At 43.7% G+C, this 20,189-nt stretch overlaps 1 protein-coding gene across 3 annotated transcripts; it reads left to right on the top strand.

Moving 5' to 3' along the window:
• The first annotated feature begins 7,196 nt into the window (after positions 1-7,196).
• LOC139578211 (prosaposin receptor GPR37-like) lies at positions 7,197-17,768 on the top strand. 3 transcript variants are annotated; one of them, XM_071405529.1, is made up of 2 exons: positions 7,197-7,450; positions 15,663-17,768. In XM_071405529.1, exons 1-2 carry the CDS (start codon positions 7,364-7,366, stop codon positions 16,494-16,496), a joined length of 921 nt encoding a protein of 306 aa, XP_071261630.1. In that variant the 5' UTR covers positions 7,197-7,363; the 3' UTR covers positions 16,497-17,768. The 3 variants fall into 3 exon arrangements, with proteins under 3 accessions (XP_071261630.1, XP_071261631.1, XP_071261629.1); XM_071405530.1 differs by having other exon boundaries at positions 7,199-8,230; XM_071405528.1 differs by having other exon boundaries at positions 7,201-8,721.
• The last annotated feature ends 2,421 nt before the right edge of the window (positions 17,769-20,189 follow it).

Genomic DNA, 20,189 nt, shown 5'->3' on the forward strand with positions numbered 1-20,189 from the left:
ATGAGTTAACAAAACATGAACTATTAAAAGTTGGATTTTCACTGGGCAGTTCCTTATAAGATTTTTTTACTGCAATTCTACACATTTTATCATAGGGTGGAGAGAACATTTTACTGTTTTCAACCTAGTGTCCTGCAGTTCTACACATTATGCCATCGCTATTTTTTGTTCTAATGCTTTCTGAGTGACTCAAACATAACAAAATCAATGGGGATTTTAGATTCTCCCCAACTGTAGTTTTTATTTGGGCGTAGTTAGTTCTCAAAGATCTTGTTAAAAATGCATATATAGCTCCATTATCTTGTGTAGATACTGTACTTTATATCTGATTTTAAGTTTACACTGAAAACGTTTTACCATTAAAAAAAAAATCTAAATGGCAGCAACAAAAAAATGCCCGCTGCTAAATGAATGAATAGACGGGAAACACTGCATCTTCAATAAACAGATAAAACATTGGTTGAAACAGCCAAGAACCTAATTACCGGATGCATTCTTCTGATTTAGGTAATTGTGAGAGTTTAAGTCCTGTATAGCAAATCAATCAGGCGGATACTGCCGACAGCAGGTAATATGCACAGAATATATCAAACATTTGGAACACCTTCCTAATATTGAGATATTGAGTTGCCCCCCCCCCCCCCCTTTTGCCCTCAGAACAGTCTCACTTAGTTGGGGCATGGACTCTACAAAGTGTCGAAAGCGTTCCGCAGGGATGCTGGCCAATGTTGGCTGGAAGTCCTTTGGTTGGCGGACCATTCTTGATACACACAGGAAACTGTTGAGCGTGAAAACCCAGCAGCTCAAACCGGTGTGCCTAGCACCTACTACCATACCTCGTTCAAAGGCACTTGCATTTTTTGTCTTGCCCATTCGCTCTCTGAATGGCATACATACACAATCCATGTCTCAATTGTCTTAAGGCTTAAAACTCCTTCTTTAACCTGTCTCCTCCATTTCATCTACGCTGACTGAAGTGGATTTAACAAGTGACGTCAATAAAGGAATCATAGCTTTCACCTGGCCAGTCTATGTAATGGAAAGAGCAGATGTTCTTAATATTTTGTGTACTCAGTGTATAGCCCAATGGCTCCTAAGTCAAGGGCACACTGATCAAAATGATTAGCAAGATGAATAAGACTCTGGTGCCTGGAGTGATGTTGATGTGTGCTGTAATGCGGTTGGCAGGGGACTTTTTGATGTCAGCTTTAGTCTGATTTCCTGAACCCTGGTTTTGTACCGTATGCATCATCCATGCTGTGAGGAACCAGTGTTCGCTTGGTGAAAATCCACCCACATCAACACCTGCTCTCTAACTTCATCCCTTTGTGTGAGCAGAGCGCAACAGAACCCACCCCCCCAGGCATACCTTTCTCACAGACAAAGCTTCAAAAGGGGTTTTCAATGTCCCTGAAATGGATATTCACAGTGAAGCAAATTTATACAGTGGAATACACTGCTACATGGTGTCAGGAAGGAGCTACGGTGGAAAGAAGCTTGTGCTGGTGGCATAGTGGTCGTTCTGTACAAAGGTGAGTAGCAGTCTATCGTAAATAATCCTGTGCGGAATTTGCTTAGCATAGTGCACTTTCTGGCAGGGACATTCTTCTCACTCCCTTTTTAATGAGATGTTCAGTATAGTTTGAAAGTAATATATGGGTGCATTATAATATAATATGCATCTTAGCAGATGCTTTATCCAATGCAACTTGCAGTACAGTGCGTGTTTGTATGTGATCCCTGCAGGAATTGAACCCACAACCCTGACTTTTGCTAGTGCCACAATTTTTGCCAACTGAGCCACACAGGACCCGTGTGTGAGACAGAGCTGTGAGAACTTCCTTACCTAAAGTCGTTTTTCCTCTTTGTTTTGACCAAGTTCATAGACCAACTCTTCTGGTGCAGATTTCCTTTCTTTTAGACAACAGCATACCTTAAGTCCAATACACAGGATGAAATGTCTCTATGACTCTTAACACATCATATTCAGCGATGACACGGCCTGTGAGAGAGATTGTGGAGAGGGAACTTTGTCTCTATTTTAGGCTTGTGCCGTAAGCTAAGTTGCTGCTCCCTGGATGGCTGCTTAGAGCAGACTGGGCTTGAAGATTTTTTGCTTACATTTATTTACATTCTACTAATTTAGCAGGCACACTTATCCAGAGAAAAGTGGTGCACATCCTAGTCTTATTCATTGTTTGTGCTGCAAATCAGATTATCTTGGTAGTGGGGGGGGGGGGGCAGACACAGCAGCTGTTCAAACTGTAGAACCCAGTTCCTACATTTTAATATAAAAATGTATTTTATCAAACACAACTATTTTACATTTTATCTCTGGGACCCTCAGGATGACAAATCAGAGCAAGATTACTGAATGTAAGTACATTATTTACCTTCAGAGGTGAATGTATCAAACCAGTTGCCGTGCTAATTTTTTTTGTGTGCACTCTCCTCAAACAATAGCATGGTATTTTTTTCACTGTAATAGCTACTGTAAAGGACGGTGCAGTTCGATTAACAAGAATTTAAACTTTCTGCCCATATAAGACATGTCTGTGTCCTGGGATTTTTTTTGTTACTTACAACGTCATGCTAATCACATTAGCGCACGTTAGCTCTACCGTCCCACGGGGGGAACACTGATCCCGTAGAGGTTTTAATAACTAATTAGTCAATTATCAATGATATCATTAGAGCAAATAACACCAATGAGTGTTGCCTAACGCCCATTAGTCCAGGTTAACATCCGAGTGAGATATAAAAATTCACCAAACATGCTTCAATTGGTTATTAACAACCCTTATCCCAAGGCAATCGGTCTGCAGTTGGCTTAAACTGGCACTTTTACAGTAATGTTGATGAATGTGCACTGTCCCTGTAAAATTAAACTTAATAGCTACATAAAGTAAAGTAGCATAATCACACACTCTAATTGCAATTATCCAGGACTGCTCAAACCTAGATTGGAGTCAATTGTTTATTTTCTGTTATGTTCTTCTGTTTATTTTTATATTGAATGACACATCATATTTTGCTATAGCCTAAATAGTTTTTGTTGTTGCTACCATTTTCCCCAGGGGGTGCCAATAAGCTGTGTGTAAAAGCTACGGCGATTACATGTATTATACTTGTCTGTGTATGACATGATAGACCCAGGTACTTAGATAACAAAAGTAACTGGACAGTGAAATCTGACGTATTTTCTCACGTTTATTTAAATTTTTAATTTTTTTGGTAACCTTTTTTTTCACCCCAATTTCATGGTATCCAATTGGTAGTTACAGTCTTGTTCCATCGCTGCAACTCCCGTACGGACTCGGGAGAGGTGACGGTCACAACCTAGCCAAGCCGCACAGCTTCTTGACACAATGCCCACATAACCCAGAAGCCAGCCACACCAATGTGTTGGAGGAAACACAGTGCACCTGGCGACCGTGTCAGCATCTAATGCGCCCGGCCCGCCACAGGAGTCGCTAGTGCGTGATGGGACAAGAACATCCCTGCCGGCCAAACCCTCCCATAACCCGGACAACGCTGGGCCAATTGCGTGCCGGTCTCCCGGTCGCGGCCGGCTGCGACAGAGCCTGGACTCAAACCAGGACCTCTAGTGGCACAGCTAGCACTGTGATGCAGTGCCTTAGACCACTGCGCCACTCAGGAGGTGAAATCTCACTTTCAAAAGTTAATATCCTGTTAACTCATTCCCACATCATTGTGTTGACTTATTCTATACTTGTGTTTGTGGCCAAAGCATAAATTAGAGGGAAAAAAACATCAAAAATCCCACCTCACTTGTATCTCAAACAGACTATTATTATTTAATTTTTTTATTTAACCTTTATTTAATTAGGCAAGTCAGTTAAGAACAAATTCTTATTTACATTGACGGCCTATCAAAATGCAAAATGCCTCCTGCGGGGACGGGGTTGGGATTAAACTTTTTTTTTTATATACATACAGTGGGGAGAACAAGTATTTGATACACTGCCGATTTTGCAGGTTTTCCTACTTACAAAGCATGTAGAGGTCTGTAATTTTTATCATAGGTACACTTCAACTGTGAGAGACGGAATCTAAAACAAAAATCCAGAAAATCACATTGTATGATTTTTAAGTAATTAATTTGCATTTTATTGCATGACATAAGTATTTGATCACCTACCAACCAGTAAGAATTCCGGCTCTCACAGACCTGTTAGTTTTTCTTTAAGAAGCCCTCCTGTTCTCCACTCATTACCTGTATTACCTGCACCTGTTTGAACTCGTTACCTGTATAAAAGACACCTGTCCACACACTCAATCAAACAGACTCCAACCTCTCCACAATGGCCAAGACCAGAGAGCTGTGTAAGGACATCAGGGTTAAATGGTAGACCTGCACAAGGCTGGGATGGGCTACAGGACAATAGGCAAGCAGCTTGGTGAGAAGGCAACAACTGTTGGCGCAATTATTAGAAAATGGAAGAAGTTCAAGATGACGGTCAATCACCCTCGGTCTGGGGCTCCATGCAAGATCTCACCTTGTGGGGCATCAATGATCATGAGGAAGGTGAGGGATCAGCCCAGAACTACACGGCAGGACCTGGTCAATGACCTGAAGAGGGCTGGGACCACAGTCCCAAAGAAAACCATTAGTAACACACTACGCCATCATGGATTAAAATCCTGCAGCGCACGCAAGGTCCCCCTGCTCAAGCCAGCGCATGTCCAGGCCCATCTGAAGTTTGCCAATGACCATCTGGATGATCCAGAGGAGGAATGGGAGAAGGTCATGTGGTCTGATGAGACAAAAATAGAGCTTTATGGTCTAAACTCCACTCACCCTGTTTGGAGGAAGAAGAAGGATGAGTACAACCCCAAGAACACCATCCCAACCGTGAAGCATGGAGGTGGAAACATCATTCTTTGGGGATGCTTTTCTGCAAAGGGGACAGGACGACTGCACCGTATAGAGGGGAGGATGGATGGGGCCATGTATCGTGATATCTTGCCAACATCTCCTTCCCTCAGTAAGAGTATTGAAGATGGGTCGTGGCTGGGTCTTCCAGCATGACAACGACTCGAAACACACAGCCAGGGCAACTAAGGAGTGGCTCCGTAAGAAGCATCTCAAGGTCCTGGAGTGGCTTAGCCAGTCTCCAGACCTGAACCCAATAGAAAATCTTTGGAGGGAGCTGAAAGTCCGTATTGCCCAGCGACAGCCCCGAAACCTGAAGGATCTGGAGAAGGTCTGTATGGAGGAGTGGGCCAAAATCCCTGCTGCAGTGTGTGCAAACCTGGTCAAGAACTACAGGAAATGTATGATCTCTGTAATTGCAAACAAAGGTTTCTGTACCAAATATTAAGTTCTGCTTTTCTGATGTATCAAATACTTATGTCATGCAATAAAATGCAAATGAATTACCTAAAAATCATACAATGTGATTTTCTGGATTTTTGTTTTAGATTCCGTCTCTCACAGTTGAAGTGTTCCTATGATAAGAATTACAGACCTCTACATGCTTTGTAAGTAGGAAAACCTGCAAAATCGGCAGTGTATCAAATACTTCTTCTCCCCACTGTATATATATAGGACAAAACACCCATCATGACAAGAGAGACAACACAACACTACATAAAGAGAGACCTAAGACAACAACAGAGCAAGGCAGCAACACATGACAACACACCATGGTAGAAACACAACATGGTCACAGCACAAAACATGGTACAAACATTATTGGGCACAGACAACTGCACAAAAGGCAAGAAGACAGAGACAACAATACATCATCCAAAGCAGCCACAACTGATGATTGCTATTTTCTCACAGAGTATGATGTCATACTCCGGAGGAGGATGATCTGGCCAGTCAGCTGAATACTAGCGTAAATATTTTTTATCAAATGCATATGGCCACACCATTCTGTTATTGGGGTACCCCCACACCATTCTGTTATTGGGGTACCCCCACACCATTCCAACACAGAAAAGATGAACATACTTAATTACTGTTTTTTGGAAGGAAACTATTCCACTCATATTGTAATTAATTATAAGTAATATTTCATAGAGATCTGGAAACCCTGGACCAGGGGTGTCAAAGTCAAATGGACGGAGGGCCAAATAAAAAATTTAGCTACAAGCCGAGGGCCGGACTGTTCGAATGTTCATTGAAAAATTTTTCTTTGAAGCACCTTTCCCTGGCTTAGCCATCGCACCTCTGTGTGATAAGGCAAATCACCATGCTCCGTTTCTAACTCCGTCAGAAATGCCTTGAACTGGCGGTGATTCAAACCTTTGGCTCTGATAAAGTTAACTGTGCGCGTGATGATGCTCATTACATGCTCCATTTTCAAGGCTTTACCGCACAACGCTTCCTGGTGTATGATACAATGATAAGCTGTCAGCTCACCTGTCGCGTTTTCCTCTTGCATCTTTTCCCGTATCTTCGCCACCAGTCCGCTCCTGTGTCCACACATCGCAGGTGCTCCGTCGGTTGTCAAACCCACGAGTTTTTCCCAAGGCAGCTCCATCTCATTTACACAGCAGCCTACTGCTCGGTGCGTCACCGTTGCATTGTGGGAAATGTAGTATTGGTGCGTGTAAAAGATCTGCGGGCTGCCGGCTTGCTGCGGTCTGCGGGCCGGTTCTAATAATAAATCAAGATCATCCCAGGGGCCGTAAAAAACCTTCTCGCGGGCCGGATGTGGCCCGCGGGCCTTGACTCTGACATATATGCCCTGGACAGTTACTTTAACTCCTGTCCACTGAATGTGGCGGTAAAATTGTATAGCCAATAGTATGCTGGTGTATTTGGAATTGCTGAAAGCATGGACCCCTGTTTAGTTTACACAAAAAGACAATGAATGCTTTGCTTCCATGAACCCGAGCGCCCCAATACAGCGCAACCGTGAGATGCCTTTTACACGTTGTGGTCCTGCAGTCCAGGCCATATCCATTGATGTGTACAGTAGTCCTTATACAACAAGCCACCACGCTGAACATAAACGTCTAGTTGCAGTGAATCATGTTGTTGGAAAGTTGCACAAAAAAACGCCCTCGAGGTTCTCAACAGAGTTAAACCTCCAGCAAAACAAAAAAACATTTGTAGGCTACTACTATTTCAAGGAGAAACATTGTCTGACGTGGTTGAGTGATGCTGACTGATTTAGTTGAACAGATCCGGGTTAGCCGCCAGGGGAGCCCGTCTCTTCTCTCCGTGATGCTCACGTGCGCAGCTCCAGACAGAGCTTGGCACATCCCGGACACATCCCGGACAATACGCACTCCATCTCCGACTCTGGGCGCCCGGATCGTGGGTACCAGTAATAACCGTCCAGGGCGCTTTTCGGACCTAGAAGCAAATGCTTTTGAATAGGAAATGCGATCTTGTGTCCATTTAACCCTTTTACAATCTGTTATATATTCAGAGGCACAGACGAAATTCAAACATACCCTACTTCACATGGTGAGAAAACAACCGTTGTTGAACTTTACTTTGTCGCATTTCGGAGACGCACCTGTCAATTGCCAAGTGCACTTTATTTAATTCGAAGTGGTGTTGACAACTATGGAATGAAGGTTTGGCTTTGTTTCTGTCGTCTCTCCGATGTGGTAATCATCCATGGATAAATATATTTGGAATACAATATACTATTGTTGCGTGTTTTAGAATAAACAATGCTGGTACTACTCTTAAGATTACTGTGTTTCTCTCTTTGGAGCGAGAATGTGTTCAAGCAAATACACGGGGAGAAGACAAATTTGATTCCTAGACATTATGAAACCGCTGTCACTATCGGGAATTTACACAAAACCGATAGTGATAGTCAGAGATTGCACTCGTCGTATGGCAGAGTTATCAACGAAATTGACAATAAAAGGGTGCATACTCCAAGTTCATCCTATTGGGATGTGGTTAGGACATGGATGGATAACTTAAATGGGACTTCATTCAATACGAAAAGGGTTATGAATGAAATAACAATGCGCAAAAGCAATTCGTCAAATGGAACAGAACCCATTTGGTTACCCGAGGAAGGCGAGTCAAAAAGGCTGATGGAGGAAAAGTTGGACACGGAGAAGCATGCAGCCATGGAAACGCGAGATGGTGTATACATTCATTTAAAGCCCTCCACGAGACATAAGCGAGGAGGACACCACCGTGACGAGCACAACCGGATCTGCATACACAAAAGAGCAACTGCAGACCGTCGGAGAAGAAATGCGAAGGATGGCAGTAAAAAAGGTAACAAAATAAGCGAGCCAACCTTGCTGTCAGATGCGTCTTTGGACACACCGCTGTCCACGTGGGAACCGCTGCCTAAACCTATGGCCCAGAACCAGTCAACAGACATGCCATTTCATTCCACTGATTATGAACAGTTCACTCTGCCAGACCTCCAGGACTATACCCCACTGATTCCTCTCAATCCTCAAACTAGGAGGAAAGATGTAAAAAACCCATTTTACCCCGTAACAGCAGAATCATATGGGGCATATGCCATCATGATCATTTCGGTCATCATTTTCACTGTTGGATTAATTGGGAATATAGCAATCATGTGCATTGTGTGCCACAACTACTACATGAGAAGTATTTCAAATTCTCTCCTAGCCAATCTCGCCCTATGGGATTTTGTTGTCATCTTTTTTTGCCTGCCCCTGGTGATCTTCCATGAACTGACCAAGAATTGGCTGTTGGGGGAGTTCTCCTGTAAAATCATCCCCTATATTGAGGTAATAATGTCCACTAGCTATTGTGTTACTTGATTGAATGTTATGATTGGGTGATGAAGTTGGTGTTCAAAGTCTGCTGTCATAACCATCTCTTCCTTGTGAAATATGTCACATATGGTGAGCAAAAAAGTGTTGAGGCAGTGACACTTTGGATTTGAAATGATACCATGACTATGAAGTGCAAACTGTCAGCTTTAATTTGAGGGTATTTTCATCCATATCGGGTGAACCGTTTAAAAATGACAGCACTTTTTGTACTCCCATTTTAGGGGACCAAAAGTATTGGGACAAATTAAATTATGTATATTAAAGTAGTAAAAAGTATTTGGTCCCATATTCATACCACGCAATGACTACATCAAGCTGGTGACTACATATTTATTGGATGCATTTGCTGTTTGTTTTGGTTGTGTTTCAGGTTAGTTTGTGCCTAATAGATATGAATAGAGTCACATTTATTATAAATAAGAATACAATATGTTTCTAAACACTTCTACATTAATGTGGATGCTACCATGATTATGGATAGTCCTGAATGAATCATGAATAATGATGAATGAGAAAGTTAGACGCACAATATCATACCCTCAAGCGATGCTAACCTCTCACTATTACAATAACAGGGGAGGTTAGCATTTTTGTGGGGGTATGATATTTGTGTGTCTAACTTTCTCACTCATCAACAACAACAAAAATGTGTCCTGTCCCAATACTTTTGATGCTCACTTTATGTCAATTCTTACACCGTACAATGTTCTGTGCTTCAAGTGTTTGCAGTATTTGGAGGATCCCATACTAGGTCTAGATTTTTTTTTCTCCCGAATGTCACCTCAACCTGTTGTTCCAAACTTTTAGGGGAGGTGTCACTATTCTAGCTACAGAGGTAAAAGCCCCTAGGCGACCTATGCTATGTCAGGGATACGGTTACAGTACTACTTTCCCTAATAAGGCAGTAGTCTGAAACTCACTTGGCCTCAATAATTACATCAGACCCACACCCGTTATTGCATCAACTTACCTGTCTGTTTCAGCTGTAAGGCAGCTCTTCTGTCAGCCATCTATTGTAAAAGATACAATGTTAAATGTAGGTGATGAGGGATCACACAGAGCCAAGACAGGCCTTTAAAATAACATGTTTTCCAGAGTTACAGAAAGCTAACCATACAGTAAAGTCTATATTTTGTAGCCATAGCATTGCCAACTGAAGGGTTTGTATTAACACACTTGTACTACATACTGAATGTCATATACTGTATGTGATTTGAATGTTGCAGGACCAAATTATGAAAAGAAAATCTATTATTGTCCCTGGGGTCTATTATTGCCGCTGGGGTCTATTCAGACAGTGAACAGTTTGTACCCAGTTTCCAGGCATCGTCAACACAGGTCCTAGAGAGAAACGGAGTGTGCTTTTGTTTCAGCCGACCACTAACGCACCTGTTTCAAATAATCAACCAATCATGGTCGTTAACCTAGACCAAAATTAGCTGAATCAGGTGTATTAGCGCTGGACTGGAACAAAAGCCTGCAAACCCACTATCTCTCCTGAACAGAGTTGGAGAAGACTGAGCTCTGCTCTGCTTGCTGTGTAAGTGCAGTAAATGGTGATTGTTGTGTTAAGAAAGGCGTAATCTGACACACCACACATCATAGAACTGAGCCTCATAGGGCAGGATATCCACCTTTCAAAAAACAACAGAATTGCTGGTTATATCACATACGGTCTAAAAGGCAACCCACCAGACCCAGGTGCAGCTAGGGACAACACCCACGAATCTAGATGATATGGAAAAGTCTAAACAAGATCCTTGGGATGTCCCAATGTCAAGGTTGGGACGGGGTAAGGGTAGGGACGTTCCAAGGAATCCGGACTAATCTAGATGTTATGCAGCCCAAGAACTTGGAACACCTTATACAGTCTGAGGTCACAGTGTAAAACCTATGCTGCTCAACAACTGAGCCTTCTTGGTGAAAGTAGCGTCAATGAAAATTAACAAAGATCTGAATTGATTGGATTAAGTATAATCAACACGTTGACAGACCCACCTTGTCCTCTGATAGTCTATGTGCAATTTTTACTATTGCTTACACCTATCCCATCTTTTCAGATCTCCACAAGTCCAACATCCTAGGGCTAGGGCTTACCTGTCTGTGTTTTATGGAGTCCAATCCTCCACTCCTTTACAGACCTCTTTGGTTCAGCTCCTGCTTTTAGCAGTCTGTCTGTTCTCTCTGTTGTGGAAAAGTGCTTAATGTAAGATAGATTACATAGTTTTGCTGTGGTTCACTATCATACTGTTGGTTCTGAGTGCCTTTTATGGGATATGTGTGAAGTATTCACCCGGAAGAAACTCAATTCTGTTCATTAAGAAGGAAGCGCACTCCTTTTGGAAGAGGAAATTATCTAGCTAAAAATCCTTCTCCAGGTGGCACAGTTCATCTGTCCGGGCACATACACTGAGTGTACAAAACATTATGAACACCTGCTCTTTCCCTTACATAGACTGACCAGGTGAAAGCTATGAACCCTTATTAATGTCACTTGTTAAATCCACTTCAATCAGTGTAGATGAAACGGAGGAGACCGTTTAAAGAAGGATTTTTAAGCCTTGAGACAACTGAGGCATGGATTGTGTATGTGTGCCAATCAGAGGGTGAATGGGCAAGGTATGGTAGTAGGTGCCAGGCGCACTGGTTTGTGTCAAGAACTGCTACGTTGCTGGGTTTTTCCACGCTAAACAGTTTCCCGTGTCTATCAAGAATGGTCCACCACCGAAGGACATCCAGCCAACTTGAAACATCTGTGGGAAGCCTTTGAGTCAACATTGGCCAGCATCCCTGCAGAACGCTTTCGACACATTGTAGAGTCCATGCCCCAACGGATTGAGGCTGTTCTGAGGGCAAAGGGGGGGGGGGGGATTAGGAAGGTGTTCTTAATATTTTGTACACTCAGTGTATAGGCCTACACAATGACTCCAAGACAAATAAACAACCTCAAAACGACCCAAACGATCTGTATGAGTGATGCTGTATAAACTGCCAGCGCTAGTCTGTAAGCTGCTTAGTTGCAGTGATTGTCATTGTGTTTGTAAGTCCCATTCTATGCCAACATGACCTGTAGGCCATTTTAAAACCACAGTCCCAGACATAGCACTTTGAGTCTCTTTGAGTAGACAGACTCCGTGGTAAGAACATTAAATGGATAGCGGCAGACGCATCCTCGTTATGCTAAGCGACTCGCTAATCAAGCAATTAATGGAGCATAACTACACAAACAGTGGAGGAATTAATTCTAATGGCTCCTGTGGCAACTAAGTGCTCTGTCACATGACAATTTGTCATTATGGACACCAAGGTGAGAGGTTAGTTAGACAAGGCCTGCCCGCCACTGTTGACACAGCTCTAGAGGATAGCTGTCACGTTGACGATGATGGTATTTGCTGAGAGCGCTTTGTCTTGACAATACTCTCTCCCTCTCTCTTCTCTCTCCATCTCTCCCTCTCTCTCCATCTCTCCCTCTCTCTTCTCTCTCCATCTCTCCCTCTCTCTCCATCTCTCCCTCTCTCTTCTCTCTCCATCTCTCCCTCTCTCTTCATCTCTCCCTCTCTCTTCTCTCTCCATCTCTCCCTCTCTCTTCTCTCTCCATCTCTCCCTCTCTCTTCATCTCTCCCTCTCTCTTCTCTCTCCATCTCTCCCTCTCTCTTCTCTCTCTATCTCTCCCTCTCTCTTCTCTCTCCCTCTCTCTTCATCTCTCCCTCTCTCTTCTCTCTCCATCTCTCCCTCTCTCTTCTCTCTCCCTCTCTCTTCTCTCCATCTCTCCCTCTCTCTTCTCTCTCCATCTCTCCCTCTCTCTTCATCTCTCCCTCTCTCTTCTCTCTCCATCTCTCCCTCTCTCTTCATCTCTCCCTCTCTCTTCTCTCTACATCTCTCCCTCTCTCTTCATCTCTCCCTCTCTCTTCTCTCTCCATCTCTCCCTCTCTCTTCTCTCTCCATCTCTCCCTCTCTCTCCATCTCTCCCTCTCTCTTCTCTCTCCATCTCTCCCTCTCTCTTCATCTCTCCCTCTCTCTTCTCTCTCCATCTCTCCCTCTCTCTTCTCTCTCCATCTCTCCCTCTCTCTCCATCTCTCCCTCTCTCTTCTCTCTCCATCTCTCCCTCTCTCTTCATCTCTCCCTCTCTTTTCATCTCTCCCTCTCTCTTCTCTCTCCATCTCTCCCACTCTCTTCTCTCTCCATCTCTCCCTCTCTCTCCATCTCTCCCTCTCTCTTCTCTCTCCATCTCTCCCTCTCTCTCCATCTCTCCCTCTCTCTCCATCTCTCCCTCTCTCTTCATCTCTCCCTCTCTCTTCTCTCTCCATCTCTCCCTCTCTCTTCTCTCTCCATCTCTCCCTCTCTCTTCATCTCTCCCTCTCTCTTCTCTCTCCATCTCTCCCTCTCTCTCCATCTCTCCCTCTCTCTTCATCTCTCCCTCTCTCTTCTCTCTCCATCTCTCCCTCTCTCTTCATTTCTCCCTCTCTCTTCTCTCTCCATCTCTCCCTCTCTCTCCATCTCTCCCTCTCTCTTCTCTCTCCATCTCTCCTTCTCTCTTCATCTCTCCCTCTCTCTTCTCTCTCCATCTCTCCTTCTCTCTTCATCTCTCCCTCTCTCTTCTCTCTCCATCTCTCCCTCTCTCTTCATCTCTTCTCTCTCCATCTCTCCCTCTCTCTTCATCTCTCCCTCACTCTTCTCTCTCCATCTCTCCCTCTCTCTTCATCTCTCCCTCTCTCTTCTCTCTTCATCTCTCCCTCTCTCTTCATCTCTCCCTCTCTCTTCTCTCTCCATCTCTCCCACTCTCTTCTCTCTCCATCTCTCCCTCTCTCTCATCTCTCCCTCTCTCTTCTCTCTCCATCTCTCCCTCTCTCTCCATCTCTCCCTCTCTCTTCATCTCTCCCTCTCTCTTCTCTCTCCATCTCTCCCTCTCTCTTCTCTCTCCATCTCTCCCTCTCTCTTCATCACTCCCTCTCTCTTCTCTCGCCATCTCTCCCTCTCTCTCCATCTCTCCCTCTCTCTTCATCTCTCCCTCTCTCTTCTCTCTCCATCTCTCCCTCTCTCTTCATTTTTCCCTCTCTCTTCTCTCTCCATCTCTCCCTCTCTCTCCATCTCTCCCTCTCTCTTCTCTCTCCATCTCTCCTTCTCTCTTCATCTCTCCCTCTCTCTTCTCTCTCCATCTCTCCTTCTCTCTTCATCTCTCCCTCTCTCTTCTCTCTCCATCTCTCCCTCTCTCTTCATCTCTCCCTCTCTCTTCTCTCTCCATCTCTCCCTCTCTCTTCATCTCTCCCTCACTCTTCTCTCTCCATCTCTCCCTCTCTCTTCATCTCTCCCTCTCTCTTCTCTCTTCATCTCTCCCTCACTCTTCTCTCTCCATCTCTCCCTATCTTCTCTATCTATCCCTTCATATCTTCTCTCTCTATTGCTCCCTCTTTTCTCTCTCTCTCTCTCTCTCTCTCTCTCTCTCTCTCTCTCTCTCTCTCTCTCTCTCTCTCTCTCTCTCTCTCTCTCTCTCACTCCCTCTCTCTTCTCTTGATTTCTCACAAGCTAGATAAGTCGTAGGAATGTAAGGGGTCTGCTACAAGGTAAGGGGTCTTCTACAAAAATCATAGGCAATCCCAGGACATAGTGTCTATAATACTGTAATAAGCTCACATAGTTGCTGTCACAAACTCCACACAGTTGTCACCGACTAGTTGTATATTCATTTCCCACTGAGCAAACCATTTCTGTACAGCATTCATATAAAATTAAATAAATTTTCAGGTTTTTGCTTTGGCTGACCTTGTTTTTTTTATTGACATTTGTCAGTAAAACTCACGAATGCAACTGTTTATGTCAAATTGTTTTGTGTTCTACTTGTCTCCCTGGTTGTCCTGAAAAGAAAATGGTAAAACACTTCGCTAAAATAAGATCTGGACATGCAGATACATTTAAGTCAGATAATGAATAGCCAATTTTAGCTGGGGTCTCTGGAGTGATGGTGTGTTTTAACAGATTTGATCATAGCTGTGATGAAATTACTGGCTACGTATGTACAATTACTCAGCAGTACATTTCCAACTTAAGCTGACCAAGCATATTGAGGGAAAGATACTAGAGACAAAGCATTCCTTGTGTGTCATGACACATAGCAAGGATATTTGGTGGTGTCCACACATTGTTGTGATAAACATGTTTCCTCATACCCCCCTCCAGGCACAGAAAAGTTCATTTTAAACCTGTTCATATCAACGAATCCCAATAAATAGAACCCCCTGAGGGAGTCACAAGACCTAGCATATAAATCAAAGTCTTTCCACAGTCTCTCTCGCTCTCTCTCTCTCTGTGTCATGGGCTCCCTTGCACACGGTATACTGTGCACCTTATTATGTTATACAGTCATCAATATTATAATTTGATATAATTAGAAAGTCTAAAGTTCCCCTTTTTGGCGCCCAACTGTAGTCTTCCCACTCTTTAAAGTATCACACATAAATCATTACTCATGGCTACTTTCAAACATCTCAGTATGGGATTAGGAACTCGTGTGCGGTAAGTAACAGAGCTGTCCCGCTCTAAACCTGTTGACATCTAGTATACTGTGCTGTATGTACCATTGTCACATGGGAATTGTTCCAAACTGTGTTTTGAACACGCATGGTGTACAGTGGACACATTCTTTCGGTCTTTTCAGAGAACAAGATGGCTCTGGGGCCTTGGTATTTCAACCAGACTTCCCAAGGTGCATTGCAATTAGGAGTAGTCTCTCCTCTATGGTGTGTTAAGCCTAGGGCCTGGATACAGTCTATACTTGTTTCTCTCTAAAAAATGAAGCACTTTGACAGAACTTGATGGTATTGTTAATGTGCAGTAATAACACATCAACTGCATACAGTAGTGTCTGACTTCCTCCTCTCTTTTCCTTGTCCTTCCAGGTCTCCTCCCTCGGGGTCACCACCTTCACCCTGTGTGCTTTGTGCATTGACCGCCTTCGCGCCGCCACCAACGCCCAGATGTATTACGAGATGATTGAAAACTGCGCCTCCACGGCCGCCAAGCTGGCCGTTATCTGGATCGGGGCTCTCCTATTGGCCCTGCCAGAGCTCCTGATCCACCAGCTGGTCACTGAAGATGGCGAGCCTCCGGATGTGACGCCCTGCCAGCGCTGCGTGGTTCGTATCTCCACCGACCTCCCCGACACGCTCTACGTGCTGGGCCTGACCTATGACGGAGCCCGCCTCTGGTGGTATTTTGGCTGCTACTTCTGCCTGCCAACGCTGTTCACCATCGGCAGCTCCCTGGTGACCGCCCGTAAAATCCAGCAGGCCGAGCGGGCCTGTGTGCGTGGCAACAAGAAGCAGCTCCAGCTGGAGAACCAGATGAACTGCACGGTTGTGGCGTTGGCCATCCTCTACGGCTTCTGCATCATCCCTGAGAACATCTGTAACATCGTTACAGTCTACATGGCAGCGGGTGTGCCCAGACGGACCCTGGACATTCTCCACCTGGTCAGCCAGCTGCTGTTGTTCTGTAAGTCGGCGGTGACACCCGTCCTGCTGTTCTGCCTGTACCAGCCCTTCAGCCGGGCCTTCCTGGACTGCTGCTGCTGCTGCTGTAACGAGTGCGGCCCTCCCAGGTCTTCCACCACCGCCACCACCAGCGAGGAGAACGAGCACGAGTGCACCACCACCGACCTGGAGCTGTCACCATTCAGCACCATCCACAGGGAGGCATCCTCCTCCTACACCACCGTGGGGACCCACTGCTGAGAGGTCAAAGGTCATGACCTCCTTCAGAAAGTTACAACTGCCCTGTGAAGAGTTCAAGAGGTCGGACTTTAAACCAATTGGACCGGTTTCCCCACGCCCAGGTTAAGGTTACTCCTGGAATAAAAGGCATGCTCAATGGACAATCTCCAGTGAGAGTGCTTGTAAATCAGAGAATAGGCTTAATCTGAGTCTGGGAGTCCGGCCCCTAAGAGTTACGATCAGTTCATTTTTTATTCCTGTCAATTTAGGAATTGAATTGATAATGCGGATAAAGGGCACATCCCATTCTAAATCCATGTCCACTTCATTTCCTGAATTTCCTTTGAATTAAATTGACGTAAACTCTGGTGGACATCTGTGTCTCGGTCTACTTAAGGGCAGAGTTCTGTATACGTACTATACTGTCTGTCCACTCTTTGTTTACAGCAGTGGTCACCAACCGTGGTCGATCTCCAAGGCATTCCTAGTCAATCACCAAACATTTCTGTAAAAAAATAAACAATAAAGCCTTGCGTTCCTATTTTGTTATTTGTTTTGCGCTGTTGGTGGTAGTTGCACTTTATTTTTGATTTGTTTTAGGTTTTAAGATGTAGGTGCACTTGATTCAGCAGCCCTAGCGCCAGGAAGGCAAAGTCTTCCCATTTTGAATCACGTTTTTTAAATAGAATTTCCAAATGGTCTGAGAAGAAAAACATTGGCATGGAAATATCGGGCCTATAGCCTACTGTACAAACCTCATTGTTACAGAACTGTAATTGGTTAATGTTGCAAAGGCTTACGTTTTCTAAGTCATGTTTAAAACAAATCTGAGCAGTAGATCTCAGCTTCCATTTTGACTCAAAGTGATCTTCACTCAATGGTTGGTGACCACTTGTTTACAGAAACCATACGGAAAGGAATACATATGTATAGTTCAATTCAATTTATAGAAAATTCATTATAAACTCACCAGTGTTTTCTCTTTTTAATTATTATATAATTTTTTTGGGGGGGTCATAATGTTCTTTTTCTGCCTCCACAGAGTGTCTGCGTCAAATGGAAAGTAATATATTGAAAATGGCTGATCGTACTGTATTGTGTTTAGCTTATAATGGTGATTCTTGTGAATCAGTTCAAAGTTATGCCTAGCTCCCTTGCTATGTAAGTATATTATGCACTCTGTATTTGATAGCAGAAAACTGTACGATACACTTCAGTCAGTCAGTAAAGTTACTGGAGTGGTCTTTTTTGTTGTTGTTGCTCACTTTAATAAAAAAAGAACACAGAATTTGATTGAATGTTTCTTTGACCCTCAAAATGTTAATATCTTCATATATGGAATAAACAATCCACTTACTATTTGGGGACTAACATACCTTCTTCCAAAACTGTTAACCATGGATAATAAATCTACCTCATCATTTTGTCTTGGGAACTAAACATATGTGATAATATTCTCCAAATGGAGATGAGGAGTGTGGTTTCCTGAGAATGGCCAGTTAGCTCTCAGAGGGGGAGTTTCTCATCTGCCCATTGTGACATCACTACCCACTCCCCAGAGTACACAGTAACCCTTGTTTCACTACCCGTCGCCAAGGCAACCTCAGGAATCTGCTTCTCAGCTGTCTCCATGACGTCATGGTCGGCCGAGTGGCAGGGAGTCAGATCAGATGGTAGGGTGGGTAGAGAGAAGGGTTCATAGTATTGGACTTAACTAGGGTATGGTGCGAATCATGCATTTCCATGGCGATGGTCGGTTGTTGGCTCTCAGGAGTTCATTTCAGACGTGAGCCTTGCTAACTGCTAACCATGTTTCTGGTTGGTTCAGTTCAGCCTTCCTTCAATGTTCTGTATAGTCGTCCAGTTTTCTAGACAGTCTAAGAACGTTTCTATTGAAAACGGTGTCCTTGGAACATTTCTGGAACATGCTTGACTTGAATGTCAAGCTTACAACATGTTTGCGATCAAGTAACATCTGCACTGATAGGAACGGCATAGATGGACACAATCATATTTTAGGCAAAATTGCATTGTCTCTGTTTAACAGAATGATGTTGTTTTATAGCTTCCTGGTCCTGATTTGTAATACATTGTGAAGATATTGCCTGCCTGCAATACTACAGTAGTAAAACCTACTACAACATGGCTGCCGTCACGTCCATACACAGTGCAACAAAATGGTGTATGACTTTCATCTGCCGTATATAGACCCATGATGTCCACAAATCATTTGGCTGTCAGATCCGGTCTTGTTATGGAACACAACGTCTTATTCTCCTCACAACACTGTCCTCCCACAGTGCTTCTGAGCCCGTCTTTAATTTTCAATCACTCCCTCTGTTCCTGATGGGATTATGCATAGTGACTACACTTTTTTTTCTCTCCACAGGAAGTAAAAGGCTCCATAGAGTTCACTCTGACTGTTAGGATAATGCTGTAGCTGAGGGCCATTGAACAACAACACATTTAACAGGCCAACACATTACCAGAAATGAGACATCGTTGTTCAACGTTTTGCTAAACCTATTTTGACAAAAAGACTGGAATAGTGTATTCATTTGGAAACCGGAAAAATAAATATTTTTGAACCTCGACCGTTATGCAAATCCATGGCTACGGTAGGTGATCTGTGGATTGAACTGCTGTTTTCAATGGAATGGCATGTCTCCAGAGTCCAGCTATCAGAAAGCAAAATCTGATCAAAAGCGAAAAAGAAAATGTTCCCTCAAAATTATTTCAGCCTCCCATGCTCATCCAGTCATAAGAGTGAGGTCCTTTTGTTGAGGCAGTGCATTGATGTTGTTAAGGAATATGTTCTCACTGTAACTGAGTTCTTACTTTAGCTGAGCTTGTGGTGACATTAAACATGCACAATTGTATCTACAGTATGTATACCCTGTTCAATGACAATGGCATTTTTTTATGGGAACTGAGAATATTAGCGCTCATCTCAATTAACTGTCCAAAATAACATGCCTGAAAGTGTCTTGGTCAATCTGCAACTCACTGTGAGGTTCAAGCTCTCTGTGGTATGAAAAAACTGTTGTGCCACAGAAGCTGCCATTCAGGACCTCCGCAGAACAACAAAGATGTCAGTTTTCCTGAACCCGCATGCTCCTCATTTCATTCATCAACAATCATACTGACCACAGTCACTGTTTGTATGGTATTCAACAGTTATGTACAGTATGCACAGGGTTTTTCAGTGTAGTCTACAGATGAAAACAACCTTGGTTCCTTCTTTATGTTATGTGCCCATGTAATAGAATTATTCATTTAAATCCACAGGCATTTTATTATAACTTAACAAGGCAGCTGGATGTGATTGATGGGCATCTGTCGGTCGGCCGCTAGAGTGACAGTTACCTGAGCGTCCCTAAAAAAATCCTGCTTCACTTTTCATAATGATGATCAAAAACACGAAAGATTTACAATATGCCAAAAGTCCAGTATATCACAGTAATTCCTTTCCATGAAAACCTGTGAGTCGTTTGGACATCCCTGCTTCCTAGTTGCAATTAAAGGTTCCTCTATTCATTTGGTAACAATAGCTTGAAAATACATTGATGTATTGCCGCTAAACAAGTTGCTCAGTGACCTTAGACTAACTCCTTTCAGGGTTACGTGGGATGGGCAGGGCATTCTGTACAAGCCCAGTATCCTTCATGATTGACAAGGAGCCAGGGTGCCATGGTAACCAAAACCACCCCTGGG

The sequence above is a fragment of the Salvelinus alpinus genome, chromosome 6, assembly GCF_045679555.1.
Source record: "Salvelinus alpinus chromosome 6, SLU_Salpinus.1, whole genome shotgun sequence".
NCBI classification, from domain to species: Eukaryota; Metazoa; Chordata; class Actinopteri; order Salmoniformes; family Salmonidae; genus Salvelinus; species Salvelinus alpinus.

What these genes read in the sequence shown, in the direction of transcription:
- LOC139578211 (XM_071405528.1), top strand. Translation starts at nt 7,663, where the DNA reads ATGCTGGTACTACTCTTAAGATTACTGTGTTTCTCTCTTTGGAGCGAG. An exon ending in AAATCATCCCCTATATTGAG is followed by an intron (nt 8,722 to 15,662) that starts GTAATAATGTCC and finishes TTGTCCTTCCAG; the next exon opens with GTCTCCTCCCTCGGGGTCAC.